This window comes from Schistocerca serialis, chromosome 11 (genome assembly GCF_023864345.2).
Source record: "Schistocerca serialis cubense isolate TAMUIC-IGC-003099 chromosome 11, iqSchSeri2.2, whole genome shotgun sequence".
Lineage (NCBI taxonomy): Eukaryota > Metazoa > Arthropoda > Insecta > Orthoptera > Acrididae > Schistocerca > Schistocerca serialis.
The window spans coordinates 158,471,081-158,486,538 of NC_064648.1; the positions used below are offsets into that span (position 1 = coordinate 158,471,081).

The 15,458-nt window shown below is 41.0% G+C and overlaps 2 protein-coding genes across 4 annotated transcripts in view; one reads left to right on the top strand and one right to left on the bottom strand.

Moving 5' to 3' along the window:
• The window catches only part of LOC126426799 (uncharacterized), a 388,288-nt gene that overhangs the window by 27,855 nt on the left and 344,975 nt on the right, over nucleotides 1-15,458 (top strand). The gene's annotated exons all lie outside the window — the stretch shown is intronic.
• LOC126426797 (peroxisomal carnitine O-octanoyltransferase) overlaps nucleotides 1-15,458 on the bottom strand; it is a 243,936-nt gene that overhangs the window by 15,096 nt on the left and 213,382 nt on the right. For all 3 annotated transcript variants that reach the window (XM_050088798.1, XM_050088796.1, XM_050088797.1), the window contains exons 12-13: nucleotides 13,777-13,896; nucleotides 2,998-3,199 (exon numbers count right to left, since the gene is read on the bottom strand). In XM_050088798.1, the coding sequence (XP_049944755.1) occupies nucleotides 3,034-3,199; nucleotides 13,777-13,896 (286 nt within the window). In that variant the 3' untranslated portion in view covers nucleotides 2,998-3,033. The remainder of the gene's footprint in view (nucleotides 1-2,997; nucleotides 3,200-13,776; nucleotides 13,897-15,458) is intronic.

The following is a 15,458-nucleotide window of genomic DNA, read 5'->3' on the forward strand; positions in this document are numbered from 1 at the left end:
CCAAGCACTGGATAGGCCGCAAGGGGCCCAATGACAGGGCTTGCTTTGCACGGCCTCCACATTCACCTGACCTAACGTCGTGCAATTTTTTCCTTTGGGGCTTCATCAAGGTTCGTGTGTACATGCCTCCGCTACCAGCAGACCTCCCTGAATTAAGAAACCGGATTGAAGCAGCTGTTGCTACAGTCACTGAAGACACAGTTATCAACATTTGGGAAGAACTCTGCTATAGACTTGGTGTGTGCCGTGTGACAAATGGTGCTCACATTGAACATTTAGAAAGTTCTTGGTAAAACTGTTTGAATTGCTCTTTCATTTGACATATCATTTATAACTGTAAGTTTAATATAATAAATATTATAAAGTGTTAAAACCCCAATATTCATTTATAAACACCCTGTAATACAAGAGACATTATTGTAATTAAAGTTCAGATTGATTTTCACATTTAAAACTAGTGATGATACTATAAAAATTATGTCAATTAATATTGTATTTTATACCTTCATCAGCTGTAACACCAGTTTCTTTACATTTTGTAAATTTTAATTGTAACATCAAAATTGTACAAAATTAATAATGGGTTATTTTGAAGTTTATTGTTAAAATTCTATATAAAGCAAAGTAGCGATGCTGCAAGAGAGTTAGTTGTTGAGTTGTTTTGTCAGTCAGTCAAAGAGATCTGTGAAGTATGTCAGTCAGTGTTTTGTTAAAGTGACGAGTATGCAGTTCAGTTGTCAACAAATTTTGTGGAGTTAGAAACTGTTATATTCCTTCATCAAATGAACTCCAGGCAATAGAAAGTTAAGGTAAATGTAACGATCCGACAGGAACATTATATACTCCTATTTACTTTTCCCTTTCTTCTCTTCATTCACAATCTATACTCTCATTTCATTAGGCTGTGCATTCCAATCAATAGGTCCTGCAGTTCTTCTTTACTTTCACTGAGTCTAGCAATCTCTTCAGAAAATGTTGTATCGTTTCATCCTGAATTTTAGTTCCACTCTCGAACCTTTGTTTCTTATTCCCACCATCACTTCTTTGCTGTACAAGTTGAACAAGACTGCATCACTATCTTGTTTCTTACACATTACCTGTTTTGCCCTGTGGCTTAAGCACATTTTTTGCACCTTTTACATTACTGGGCTACCTTTTACATGTTCAGCAACACAAAGAAAGAGGGATAAGTTTCCCTTAATTTACGTCTATAGTCACAAACTTTTTGTTAACAGATTTCCAGTTTTAGTCTATAATGACCATCATCAGATCTGCAGCAAAAAATAGGAAAAAACATAAATACACTCACAGATTGTCTACAGCTTAAAACAATAAATAGACCATAATGAAAAGTACTATATGCGTTTGTGCACTTTAAGTATGAAGAGGCATACCTGTTTTATAAAAACAATGTTTTTTAATATTGTTCTGTGCACTATCAAAGGTGTTTATTACTTATGTCATTATCTAGAATATTGGCAATTGAGTATATGTCAACTGCTGTCTCTTAACTTTTCCTCTTTTTAACAATCTGACTTTTGTTGTGTTCTATTTCATCACTTATTATTACTGTAATGCCTTTTATTCGCTATAAGCTCATAACAGACTTCAACTATTATATCCTCCTTTATTTTACACTGTTGAATTAATTATTGAAAACTAGGGTATGCCTACATTAGCAACATCTGGTGAACTTACAACACGAACATCTTGTGGCTACTGTATGGCAGCTTGTTTTGAACAGTAGTGCTACTGACAACATGACTCGTGCATATGATGTTATTTATATATTATTTGACGATGCTGGTGCTGATTTTGCATTTAACATTTGACGATGCCACTATGGCTGCAGTGCATTACGAATTCGTTTTTATAAAACTGGTATGTCTCTTCATACTTAAAGTGCACAAATGCATATATATGTCAATAGTAGTTTTCAATATGGTCTGTTTATTGTTTTTAAGCTGTAGACAACCTGCAAGTGTATTTATATTTTTTCCCATTTTTTGCTGCAGATCTGATGATGGTCATTATAGACCAAAACCGGTATTACTGTCCACGTTTAACACCTGTTGTAGTTATCTCATCTGTTTGTGACCATAGACGTAAATTAAAGGAAACTTATTGAATATGCGGGTCACTGTTTTATTCACAACAATGTTGCAGCTTGCGTAAGAAAGAGAGAAACAGAGCAACTGACATCAGACAGACAACAAAGGCAAGTGATATATTGGAAAGAGTGGAAGAAAGGAAAGAATGAACGAAAGAAGGCCGAGTTTAATATCCCGTTGACATTGAGGTCATTAGAGACGGAGGACAAGCTCTGATTGTATCAAGGATGGGAAAGGAAATTGGCCGTGCCCTATCAAAGGATCCCTCCCGGCATTTGCCTGGAGCGATTTAAGGAAAGCACTGTAAACCTAAACCTGGATGGCTTGCCAAACGTGAGTACAGGTGCTAACTGCTGCTCCATCTCGCTCGATAGAAAGAGTGAATACCTCGAAATGGCAGTGAGCTGGTCGTGTCGCTCGAAGAAAACATGGCAGGAGCTCAAAACAAATATTGGATTGGACCCAATTTGGCAAAAGAAACTGAGGAGAAGAACATCGGACAGGTGGAAAAGAGACCTACAAAAGACAGCCAGATTGAACTGGCAATGAGAACCTCAATATCAACAGAAATGGAGGTACCTGCAGGGATCCTACATTGCACGGCGACTCAAAGAGGCCACATCGCCAAATGAATGAATTGGCTGATGATGAATTTTCTATTCCATTCTTCTGCATGTTATTCCTGTCAGGAAGTTTAGATCACAAGCTGATTGTGCAACAATTCTAGCATTATCTGCCCATGTTATCTTCCAGATTTACTGTATGATGTTTTCCCAAATATCTGACGGTATGTCTCCAGTTTCGCAGGTTCTACATACGTCCTTGGACAATTGTTACCTTACTATCTATTAAAATAATAAAAGTGATGCAACCCATGTTTCAGTACCTTGTACAGTTTGATCCGTCACAGTTCCCCACAGTATCACAGCTTGGCGGACGGGATGGTGGCGGTACTGTCCCTCGTGGCAAGAGGTGGCGCTGGGCCGAGCACCCGTGCCACGTCATCCAGGGAGCGTGCCAACGCCGTGCAGAACTTACTGCCCGACGTCTCTCTGCTCGCCCGGAACACCAGAACTGTGAACTGAATGCTGCGGCAAAACAAAACGCAGGTCAGGAGGTGCTGACCGAGTATCAACAACAACAACAATAATAATAATAACAACAATAACAACAATAAATAATGTTGTTGTTATGGTCTACAGTCCAAAGACTGGTCTGATACAGCTCTCCACGCTACTCTTTCCTGCAAAACCTTGTCGTCCCCAAATAACTAACCCAACCTACATACTTCTGAATCTGCTTATTCTATTCACCTCTTGGTCTCCCTGTACAATTCCTACCCTCCACACATATCAGAATGTGTCCTATCAACCGATCCCTTCTTTTAGTCAAGTTGTGCCACAAATTTCTTTCTTCCCCAGTTCTATTCAGTACCCCTCCATTGTGTTAACAGAATCTTCTGTCACTTCTTGGTAGAACAACATTATAATAAATTAAAAGCACCAGTTTGCTTTTGTTCTACAATATTACTTTTATTGTTAACCAGTTTTTGGCTTACGAGGCCATCTTCAGACATTTACTGACAAGGGGACCTCCCCATCGCACCCCCCTCAGATTTAGTTATAAGTTGGCACAGGGATAGGCCTTGAAAAACTGAACACAGATCATTCAAGAAAACAGGAAGAAGTTGTGTGGAACTATGAAAAATAAGCAAAATATACAAACTGAGTAGTCCATGTCCAAGATAGGCAACATCAAGGAGAACGAGAGTGTAGGAGCACTGTGGTCCCGTGGTTAGCGTGAGCAACTGCGGAGCGAGAGGTCCTCGGTTCAAATCTTCCCTCGTGTGAAAATTTTTCTTCCTTTATTTTCGCAGTTATGATATGTCCTTTCTTTCACTGAAGTCTCTGTTCACTGTAATAAGTTTAGTGTCTATGTTTTGCGACCGCACCGCAAACTTACAGTTCGAAAAATATTCATTGACCTTGTTATGGAAGTCGCGAGCTATATTTGCTGGATTCATATTGCCCACGGAATACATCTCACGTATTTAATGCACTCCCGTCCAAAGTAGCAAACAGTCAACTGCCAGCCAGGGAGCCTCGTTAGCAGGAATACTCCTCTTCCATGCGCTGTTGTCGACTGACGTCATGCGTTTCGATGTTTGTTTAGGTGTAGCATCCTCATGCTACGGCGCAGTTACCTCGCATCGGACGGATGGACAGACAGATAATAATTTCTGAAAATAAAAAAAATAAACTCTTCACTCGAGGGTAGACTTGAACCAAGGACCTCTAGAACTGCAGCTGCTCACGCTAACCACGGGACCATGACGCTCCTAAGCTCACTTCATCCTTGATGTTGCCTATCTTGCACATGGACTACTCAGTTTGTATATTTTGCTTATTTTTTTCATAGTTCCACACAACTTCTTCCTGTTTTCTCGATTGATCTGTGTTTAGTTTTTCAAGGCATATCCACTGTGCCAACTTATAACTAAATCTGAGGGGGGTGCGATGGGGAGGTTCCCTTGTGAGTATTGTCACCAAAGCAGTTACAATGTTTGCAAACAACACTGGACGAGAAGTAACACGTCGAGACTGAAGTACAAACATACAGTAAGTAACATCTTTGACAGTGTGACGGTAATGCAATGAAAAAGTAAAAACTGAATAGTATATAAATAACAATGGAGTAGACAGGAAAACCATCAACACAAAATAGGAATAGCATGCCTACATAACAGTTTCTATTAATAAACCCAACTAATAAAATGAAATTAGTAGTACACAAGGCTACATCAGGAGGTATGAAACATGGAGAGTAATACACAAACCAATTAAAAGAAGAGGCAATTATCAATGTAACTACAGAATACATAAAGAACTTAAGCAATATCAGTAAGATAAACACAAATAAATAAATGCAGGAAAATGGAGGCATTTGAGGGAACTTACAGTAAATGCAATTCTTGAGAGTGTGGTGTTACTGCATTTTAACATTAACATTACAATCAAAACAGTTTGCATTAAATAAATGAACAAAGTAAAATACACTATTGGCCATTAAAATTGCTAAACCACGAAGATGACGTGCTACAGACGTGAAATTTAACCGACAGGAAGAAGATGCTGTGATATGCAAATGATTAGCTTTTCAGAGAATTCACACAAGGTTGGCGCCGGTGGCGACACCTACAACCTGCTGACATGAGGAAAGTTTCCAACCGATTTCTCAAACACAAACAGTAACTGACTGGCGTTGCCTGGTGAAACGTTGTTGTGATGCCTCGTGTAAGGAGGATAAATGTGTACCATCACGTTTCCGACTTTGATACAGGTCGGATTGTAGCCTATCACGATAGTGGATTATCGTATCACGACATTGATGCTCGCGTTGGTTGAGATCCGATGACTGTTAGCAGAATATGGAATCAGTGGGTTCAGGATCGTAATACGGAATGCCGTGCTGGATCCCGATGGCTTTGTACCACTAGCAGTCGAGATGAAAGGCATGTTACCCGCATAGCTGTAATGGATCGTGCAGCCATGTCTCAAACCCTGAGTCAACAGATGGGGTCGTTTGCAAGACAACAACCATCTGCACGAACAATTCAATGACGTTTGCAGCAGCACGGACTATCAGCTCAGAGATCGTGGCTGCGGTTACCCTTGACACTGCATCACAGACATGAGCACCTGCGATGGTGTACTCAACAATGAACCTGGGTGCACGAATGACAAAACGTCATTTTTTCGGATGAATCCAGGTTCTGTTTACAGCATCATGATGGTCGCATCTGTGTTTGGTGACATCGCAGTGAACGCACATTGGAAGCGTGTATTCATCATCGCAATACTGCCGTATCACCTGGTGTGATGGTATGGGGTGCCATTGGTTACACGTCTCGGTCACCTCTTGTTTGCATTGATGTAACTTTGAACAGTGGACGTTACACTTCAGATGTGTTACGACCCGTGGCTCTACCCTTTATTCGATCACTGCGAAACCCTACATTTCAGTAGGATAATGCACGACCGCATGTTGCAGGTCCTGTACGGGCCTTTCTGGATACAGAAAATGTTCGACTGCTGCCCTGGCCAGCACATTCTCCAGATTTCTCACCAATTGAAAAGTCTGGTCATTGGTGGCTGAGCAACTGACTCGTCACAATACGCCAGTCACTACTCTTGATGAACTGCGGTATCGTGTTGAAGCTGCATGGGCAGCTGTACCTGTACATGCCATCCAAGCTCTGTTTGACTCAATGCCCAGGCGTAAAAAGGCCGTTATTATGGCCAGAATACGTAGGAAGAGACAGTGTGGGAAGTAATAAACAACAGAGATGATTATATGAAGTTTAGGAGAGAGGAAGTGTTGAGCTGTCTCTGGTCATTTGGGATGAGATCTGGACTGTGAGTAAGATGTTTGTTAATTTCCAGGGCTTCCAGTAGGCTGAGTTGCCTTTGTTTGCTAAGTGAAGTACACGGGACACTGGCTGGTAGTTGTGACCCTCACTCAGTACATGCACAGCAAATGCAGAGTCGAAATTCTGCAACCTCCAGCTGCGTTCATGTTCAGCCAACCTAGTTGCTATGTCTGCTTCTACTTCAGTCTAGATGTGTTACTTCTCTTCCAATGCTGTTTGCAAACATTTTAACTTCTTTGGTGATAATACTCAGTAAATGTCTGAAGACGGCCTTGCAAGCCGAAAACCGGTTAACAATAAAAGTAATATTGTAGAACAAAAGCAAACTGGTGCTTTTCATTTATTACTTCCTCATCAGTTTCGTGATCTACCTATCTAACCTTCAGCATTGTTCTGTAGCATTGGATTTAAAAAGCTTCTATTCTCTTCTTGTCTAAACTGTTTATGATAAATCTTTCACTTCCATACACAACTACAATTCAGACAAATACCTTCAGGAAAGATTTCCTAAAACTTAAATCTATATTTGATGTTAACAAATTTTGCCATCGCTAGTCTACATTTTGTATCATCTCTACTTTGGCCATCATCAGTTATTTAGCTGCCCAAATAGCAAAAAGTATCTACTACTTTAAGCGTCTTAAAAATCAAATGGCTCTGAGCACTATGGGAGTAAACATCTGAGGTCATCAGTCCCCTAGAACTTAGAACTACTTAAACCTAACTAACCTAAGGACATCACACACATCCATGCCGGAGGCAGGATTCGAACCTGCGACCGTAGCGGTCACGCGGTTCCAGACTGTAGCGCCAAGAACCGCTTGGCCACCCCGGCCGGCTTTAAGTGTCTTTATTTCCTAATCTAATTCCCTTAGCATCACCCGATTTAATTTGTCTACATTCCATTATCCTTATCTTCCTTCTGGTGATGTTCATCTTATATGCTCCTTTCAACACAGTGTCTATACTATTCAACTGCTCTCCCAAGTCCTTTGCTGTCGGTGACAGAATTATGTCATTGGCAAACCTGAATGTTTTTATTTCTTCTTCCTGAACTTCAATCCCTTCTCCAAATTCTTCTTTTGTTTCTTTACTTCTCGATCAAAGTACAGACCGAAGAACATCGGGGATCGACTGCAATTGTGTCTCACCCTCTTCTCAAACACTGCTTCCCTTTCACGCACCTCGACTCTTGTAACTGCTGTCTGATTTCTTTACAAGATGTAAATAGCCTCTAGCTCTGTGTATTTTAGCCCTATCTTTAGAATTTCAAAGACAGTATTCTAGTCAACATTGTCAAAAGCTTTCTCTAAGTTTATAAATGCTATAAATGTAAGTCTGCCTTTCTTTAACCTATCTTTTAAGATAAGGAATGGGGTACTAGCAATAATAATAACAATAATAATAGTAATAATAATAAACCCCATGGAGGCCCGGAAAAAGAATAGGCCTTCGGTATGTTCTGCCACTCGTAAAAGGTGACGAAAAGAACATATCACTAATAGTGTGATTAGTTGCTTCAGGACAGAACTAAAGAAGCCTCGGACAAGCGCTGTCATGGTCGGGAACGACGCTTGAACCCTATGCCCATCCACAATGGTAACGACACTGCTAGCCACATGGAAAATGATTTAAATCCAAATAGAGGTGTTTTGCAGGATATGCTTCCTACAACCACTCTAGAAGGAAAACAACGACAGAGGATGAGATGGTCAGATGAAGTTAACCAACACCTCAAGTTCTGTTATTACCAAGCAACAAACTTAGGAACCAACACAACTGGATACAGATCACAAGTATACACAAAATTTATTACCAGATACCCTGAATTAAAATTTTTAACAGAACAACGACAAGCTGATCAGATCCGCATAATAATCAAAAATAACAGGATGCCCCAGTCAGAATTAGAAAACATCAAACAACAAGTACAACAAATACTGGAACAAAATAATGTGCAATCAGAAGAAAAAGAAAATACAGTAATGGACTCAAACATCCCAGAACAAACAAACAAAGAACAACATGCATCAATTAAACACTCAGAGGAAAACGAAATCTTAAGACAGCCACCAGAACAAGCACAAACAGAACATGAAGTGACACACGTTAGATGTAGAAGAAAAATTTCAGCTAACATATATAGAATACAAAGACACAAATACAGACATTAGACCATTCTTGCATAGACCACCAAATAATCCACAAGCCGAAACAACAATAACAACCATCAACACAATCATACACAACAAAATAAATGAAAATACAACTATGGAAGAGTTACAACTACTGGTTTATAAAGGAGCACTCACTACACTAAATATACATGCTAAGCAGAGATCAGAACAAACCAACACACAGAAGAAACCCACGAAACCAGCATGGGAACAAAGGCTACAGATCAAAATAGAAAAACTGAGAAAAGACATCGGACAGCTAACACAATTTATAAGAAATGAAATATCAGACAAAAAACAAAAAAGGTTAGGTAAAATCTCACAACAAGAAGCGATAGAGCAATTAGGTGAAAAGAATCAGAAATTACAAGCATTGGCCAAACGACTTAGAAGATACTAAAAAAAAGTGAAGATAGAAGGAAACAAAACCAAACATTCAACACAAACCAAAAGAAATTTTATCAGACAATAGATAACACACATATTCAAATAGACAACCAACCAAACATAACAGACATGGAACACTTCTGGAGCAACATATGGTCAAACCTGGTACAACATAACAGGCATGCACGGTGGATACAAGCAGAAACAGGCACATACAAGATGATACCACAAATGCCTGAAGTGATCATTTTGCAACATGAAGTCACCTGAGCAATTAATTCTACGCACAATTGGAAAGCCCCTGGAAAAGATAAAATAGCAAATTTCTGGATAAGGAAGTTCACCTCAACACATTCACATCTAACTAAATTATTTAACAGTTACATTGCAGACCCATACACATTCCCTGATACACTTACACATGGAATATGCCTACTCCCAGATAATTTATGGAATTAACTGCTTCCAGTTGCTGACCTGCTATAATGTAGCTAAATGATAAGGGATTTCTTTCTATGTATTCGCAGCACATTACACTTGTCTACATTGAGATTCAATTGCCATTCCCTGCACCATGCATCAATTCGCTGCAGATCCTCCTGCATTTCAGTACAATTTTCCATCATTACAGCCTCTCGATATACCACAGCATCATCCGCAAAAAGCCTCAGTGACCTTCCGATGTCATCCACAAGGTCATTTATGTATATTGTGAATAGCAACGGTCCTATGACACTCCCATGCGGCACACCTGAAATCACTCTTTCTTCGGAAGACTTCTCTCCATTGAGAATGACATGCTGCGTTCTGTTATCCAGGAACTCTTCAATCCAATCACACAATTGGTCTGATAGTCCATATGCTCTTACTTTGTTCATTGAAGACTGTGGGGAACTGTGTCAGACGCCTTGCGGAAGTCGAGGAACACGGCATCTACCTTGGAATCCATGCCTATGGCCCTCCGAGTCTCGTGGACGAATAGTGCGAGGTGGGTTTCACACCATCATCTTTTTCGAAACCCATGCTGATTCCTACAGAGTAGATTTCTAGTCTCCATAAAAGTTATTATATTCGAACATAATACGTGTTCCAAAATTGTACAACTGATCGACGTTAGAGATATAGGTCTATAGTTCTGCACATCTGTTCGACGTCCCTTCTTGAAAACTGGGATGACCTGTGCCCTTTTCCATCTATCTAGAGAGAATCTTGCCAACTGTAGAAAATCCTCATACTTTCAATGAGGTTTCCAACTTTGGAAATAAAAAAAAGTCTGCAGTGACCAAGACTTGAGAGTATGGACGATGAGGCACCACAGTCGTTTGATTTTTTTTGTGGAATAGTTGTGCACCAAAAGGAATGAATGTGTGGTTGCATTAGCATACTTCAAGAACCATAAATTGTCTCACCAAATTTCAGGCTACTTCATACTCATATTTTCTTGCAGGCATCACAACATATCCCAAAAGTACCATGAATTAACAGTTTCTCCCTGTGGCATGAATTCATGATGAACTTATCCTTGAAAGTCAGTGAAAACTATCAGCACGGCTTTGACATTTGACCTGACCTGTAGCTCTTTTTTTGGTCTCAGAGAACCTTTCTCGACCCACTGTGAAAACTGAACCTCAGTGTCAACATCATACTTGTGGACCCACATCTCATCACCAGATGTGATTCTTTTAAAGAACATTTCGTTTTCATTTGTGCGATCCAAAAGCTCTGGACAGACTGCAAAGCGAAGGTCTTTCTGGTCTCGACCGGTAAGCTGTGGTCGAACTTGGTGGCAACACGGTGGTGTGTCGGGATTTCATGAAACGATCCAACTGAAATATTATATACTTCAGCAGACGGTCGGTCTTCAATTAGCGTGCACAGTTTTGTTGACATTTGTCGCACGAGCACCGTAGATGGACGTCGAAAGGGTTCCTCGACAAGAGTCATCTTTAACTTCCGACTGGCAATTTTGCAACCGTGTGAAGAATTTCAACACAGCTTAAGCACTCATCACTAAAGGCTTCCTATGCAATTTGGTGTGTCTCTGTACAGGTTTTCTCGAGTTTCACGCAAAATTTAATGTAGATTCTTGTCAACTTAAAATCTGCAAAACTGTGTGACACACCCTTCTATTTAATGCAGCACTAGACAATAACTAACAGACATACAACAATTAAACTTCCGTCAGTTACACATTTAACACAGGCGTGTATAGGGATGCCAACTGAATTTTGCTCCAACACACAATCAATGCTCCATGAGACTCAGAGGGCCATACACACGGGTTCCAGGTAGATGCCGTGTTTCTTGACTTCCGCAAGGCGTTCGATACAGTTCCCCACAGTCGTTTAATGAACAAAGTAAGAGCATATGGACTATCAGACCAATTGTGTGATTGGATTGAAGAGTTCCTAGATAACAGAACTCAGCATGTCATTCTCAATGGAGAGGAGTCTTCCGAAGTAAGAGTGATTTCAGGTGTGCCGCAGGGGAGTGTCGTAGGACCGTTGCTATTGACAATATACATAAATGACTTTGTGGATAACATCAGAAGTTCACTGAGCCTTTTTGCGGATGATGCTCTAGTAGATACAGAGGTTGTAACAATGGAAAATTGTACTGAAATGCAGGAGGATCTGCAACGAATTGACACATGGTGCAGAGAATAGCAATTGAATCTCAATGTAGACAAGTGAAATGTGCTGCGAATACATAGAAAGAAAGATCCCTTATCATTTAGCTACAATATAGCAGGTCAGAAACTGGAAGCAGTTAATTCCATAAATTATCTGGGAGTAGGCATTAGAGGTGATTTAAAATGGAATGATCATATAAAGTTGATCATCAGTAAAGCAGATGCCAGACTGAGATTCATTGGAAGAATCCTAAGGAAATGCAATCCGAAAACAAAGGAAGTAGGTTACAGTACACTTGTTCACCCACTGCTTGAATACTGCTCACCGGTGTGGGATCCGTACCCGATAGGGTTGATAGAAGAGATGGAGAAGATCCAACGGAGAGCAGCGCGCTTCGTTACAGGATCATTTAGTAATCGTGAAAGCGTCACGGAGATGATAGATAAACTCCAGTGGAAGACTCTGCAAGAGAGATGCTGAGTAGCTCATTACGGGCTTTTGTTGAAGTTTCGAGAACATACCTTCACCGAGGAGTCGAGCAGTATATTGCTTCCTCCTACGTATATCTCGCGAAGAGACCATGAGGATAAAGTCGGAGAGATTAGAGCCCACACAGAGGCATACCGACAATCTTCCTTTCCGCGAACAATACGAGACTGGAATAGAAGGGGGAACCGATTGAGGTAATCTACATCTACATCTACATCTACATCTACATCTACACTCCGCGAGCCACCTTACGGTGTGTGGCGGAGGGTACTTATTGTACCACTATCTGATCCCCCCTTCCCTGTTCCATTCACGAATTGTGCGTGGGAAGAACGACTGCTTGTAAGTCTCCGTATTTGCTCTAATTTCTCGGATCTTTTCGTTGTGATCATTACGCGAGATATATGTGGGCGGTAGTAATATGTTGCCCATCTCTTCCCGGAATGTGCTCTCTCGTAATTTCGATAATAAACCTCTCCGTATTGCGTAACGCCTTTCTTGAAGTGTCCGCCACTGGAGCTTGTTCAGCATCTCCGTAACGCTCTCGCGCTGACTAAATGTCCCCATGACGAATCGCGCTGCTTTTCGCTGGATCATGTCTATCTCTTCTATTAATCCAACCTGGTAAGGGTCCCATACTGATGAGCAATACTCAAGAATCGGACGAACAAGCGTTTTGTAAGCTACTTCTTTCGTCGATGAGTCACATTGTTTTAGAATTCTTCCTACGAATCTCAACCTGGCGCCTGCTTTTCCCACTATTTGTTTTATGTGATCATTCCACTTCAGATCGCTCCGGATAGTAACTCCTAAGTATTTTACGGTCGTTACCGCTTCCAATGATTTACCACCTATGGCATAATCGTACTGGAATGGATTTCTGCCCCTACGTATGCGCATTATATTACATTTATCTACGTTTAGGGAAAGCTGCCAGCTGTCGCACCATGCATTAATCCTCTGCAGGTCTTCCTGGAGTACGTACGAGTCTTCTGATGTTGCTACTTTCTTGTAGACAACCGTGTCATCTGCAAATAGCCTCACGGAGCTACCGATGTTGTCAACTAAGTCATTTATGTATATTGTAAACGATAAGGGTCCTATCACGCTTCCTTGCGGTACTCCCGAAATTACCTCTACATCTGCAGATTTTGAACCGTTAAGAATGACATGTTGTGTTCTTTCTTCTAGGAAATCCTGAATCCAATCACAAACCTGGTCCGATATTCCGTAAGCTCGTATTTTTTTCACTAAACGTAAGTGCGGAACCGTATCAAATGCCTTCCCGAAGTCCAGGAACACGGCATCAATCAAGGTACCCTCCGCCACACACCGTCAGGTGGCTTGCGGAGTATGGATGTAGATGTAGATGCGAAGTCACAAATATTCCAGAATTTTTTGAACAGACCTTGTAATTGGCAGTGTGTAACACATTAAGGGAACTACGAATAGGTTCAGCCACAGGTACGAAATCACTCTGCAGCCACCAGTGCGAGTGCGGTTGCAGCCGCAGCAGCCCACAAGAGACACCGTGTCGCTCCTCTGCTCACCTGCCTGCCGTGACGCTGTAGAAGCAGCCGTAGCCGTCGAGGCACATGGGCGCGACGCCCCCGCTGACCGGCGTGTAGCCCACTAGGCTCGTCGACAGCACGAAGTTCCCGTTGCCGCCGCTGTGCCAAACAGAGAAGGTATCAATTCACTCGAGTTCACATAACTGTACTACAAACGGGTCTGTCAAGAGCACCATTTTGGATTCCCGAGGCAGACACCTATCGACGGTGAAAGGTTAGCTCGGCGCACTAATCTGGAATTTACACAGCGTGTTCCGGTGGCTGACCCGAGAAAAGCGTATTTCGTGTCACGGTTCGGAAATCGACCACAGTTTTACGGGTGTCTGGGGTAGCGATCAGTTCTTTATAGGTTTTCGTTTATTTCGGTAATGCAATTTTCATTTTACACTATAGGTCAGTTCTGACATTGTAATTCTGTCAGAGCAGCAAAGGACTTGGAAGAGCTGTTGAACGGAATGGACAGTGTTTTGAAAGGAGGATATAAGATGAACATCAACAAAAGCGAAACTAGGATAATGGAATGTAGTCGAATTGAACCGGGTGATACCGTGGGAATTAGATTAGGAAATGAGACGCTTAAAGTAGTAAAGGAGTTTTGCTATTTGGGGAGCAAAATAACTGATGATGGTCGAAGTAGAGAGGATATAAAATGTAGACTGGCAATGGCCAGGAAAGCATTTCTGAAGAGGAGAAATTTGTTAACATCGAGTATAGATTTAAGTGTCAGGAAGTCGTTTCTGAAAGTATTTGTATGGAGTGTAGCCAAGAATGGAAGTGAAACGTGGACGATAAATAGTTTGGACAAGAAGAGAATAGAAGCTTTCGAAATGTGGTGCTACAGAAGAATGCTGAAGATTAGATGGGTAGATCACATAAATAATGAGGAGGTATTGAATAGAATTGGGGAGAAGAGGAGTTTGTGGCACAACTTGACTAGAAGTAGGGATCAGTTGGTAGGACATGTTCTGAGGCATCAAGGGATCACCAAGTTAGTACTGGAGGGCAGCGTGGAGGGTAAAAATCGTAGAGGGAGACCGAGAGATGAATACACTAAGCAGATTCAGAAGGATGTATGTTGCAGTACGTACTGGGAGATTAAGAAGCTTGCACAGGATAGAGTAGCATGGAGAGCTGCATCAAACCAGTCTTAGGACTGAAGACAACAACAACAACAGGTCAGTTCATTCTGTCATTGTCCTGTCCCACATATCATCATTCTGTTCATTCACCTCTTATTGAAACAAATTTACATCCATGTGGTTCTCTCACATCCACATGTGTTTTGAGCCATTCTATATATTCCTGTCATACTATAGACTTTCTGCAAGTAAAAGGATTATTTTGGATTTCTAGCACCAGGTATTTCATTGGAATACTTGTATTAACTGTACTGAAATTTGAAACGTAATTTTGTAAATCACTTTTGTAACAATAAATATCTAACATTATTCCTTTTATTTCTCTGAAATGTATTACTATGAACTGACAGAATGAAATTGTGGGTATTATTTAGCGATCAGAGTTAACAAGCCCAATCAGTTACATAGTAACAGCAATTACTTGTACATCAGCAAACAAAATAATAACATGCCCACGAACCACGGACCTGGCTGAGATAGGGTAGCCTGCGTGTCCCAACGATACAGATAGCCGTAACTTCA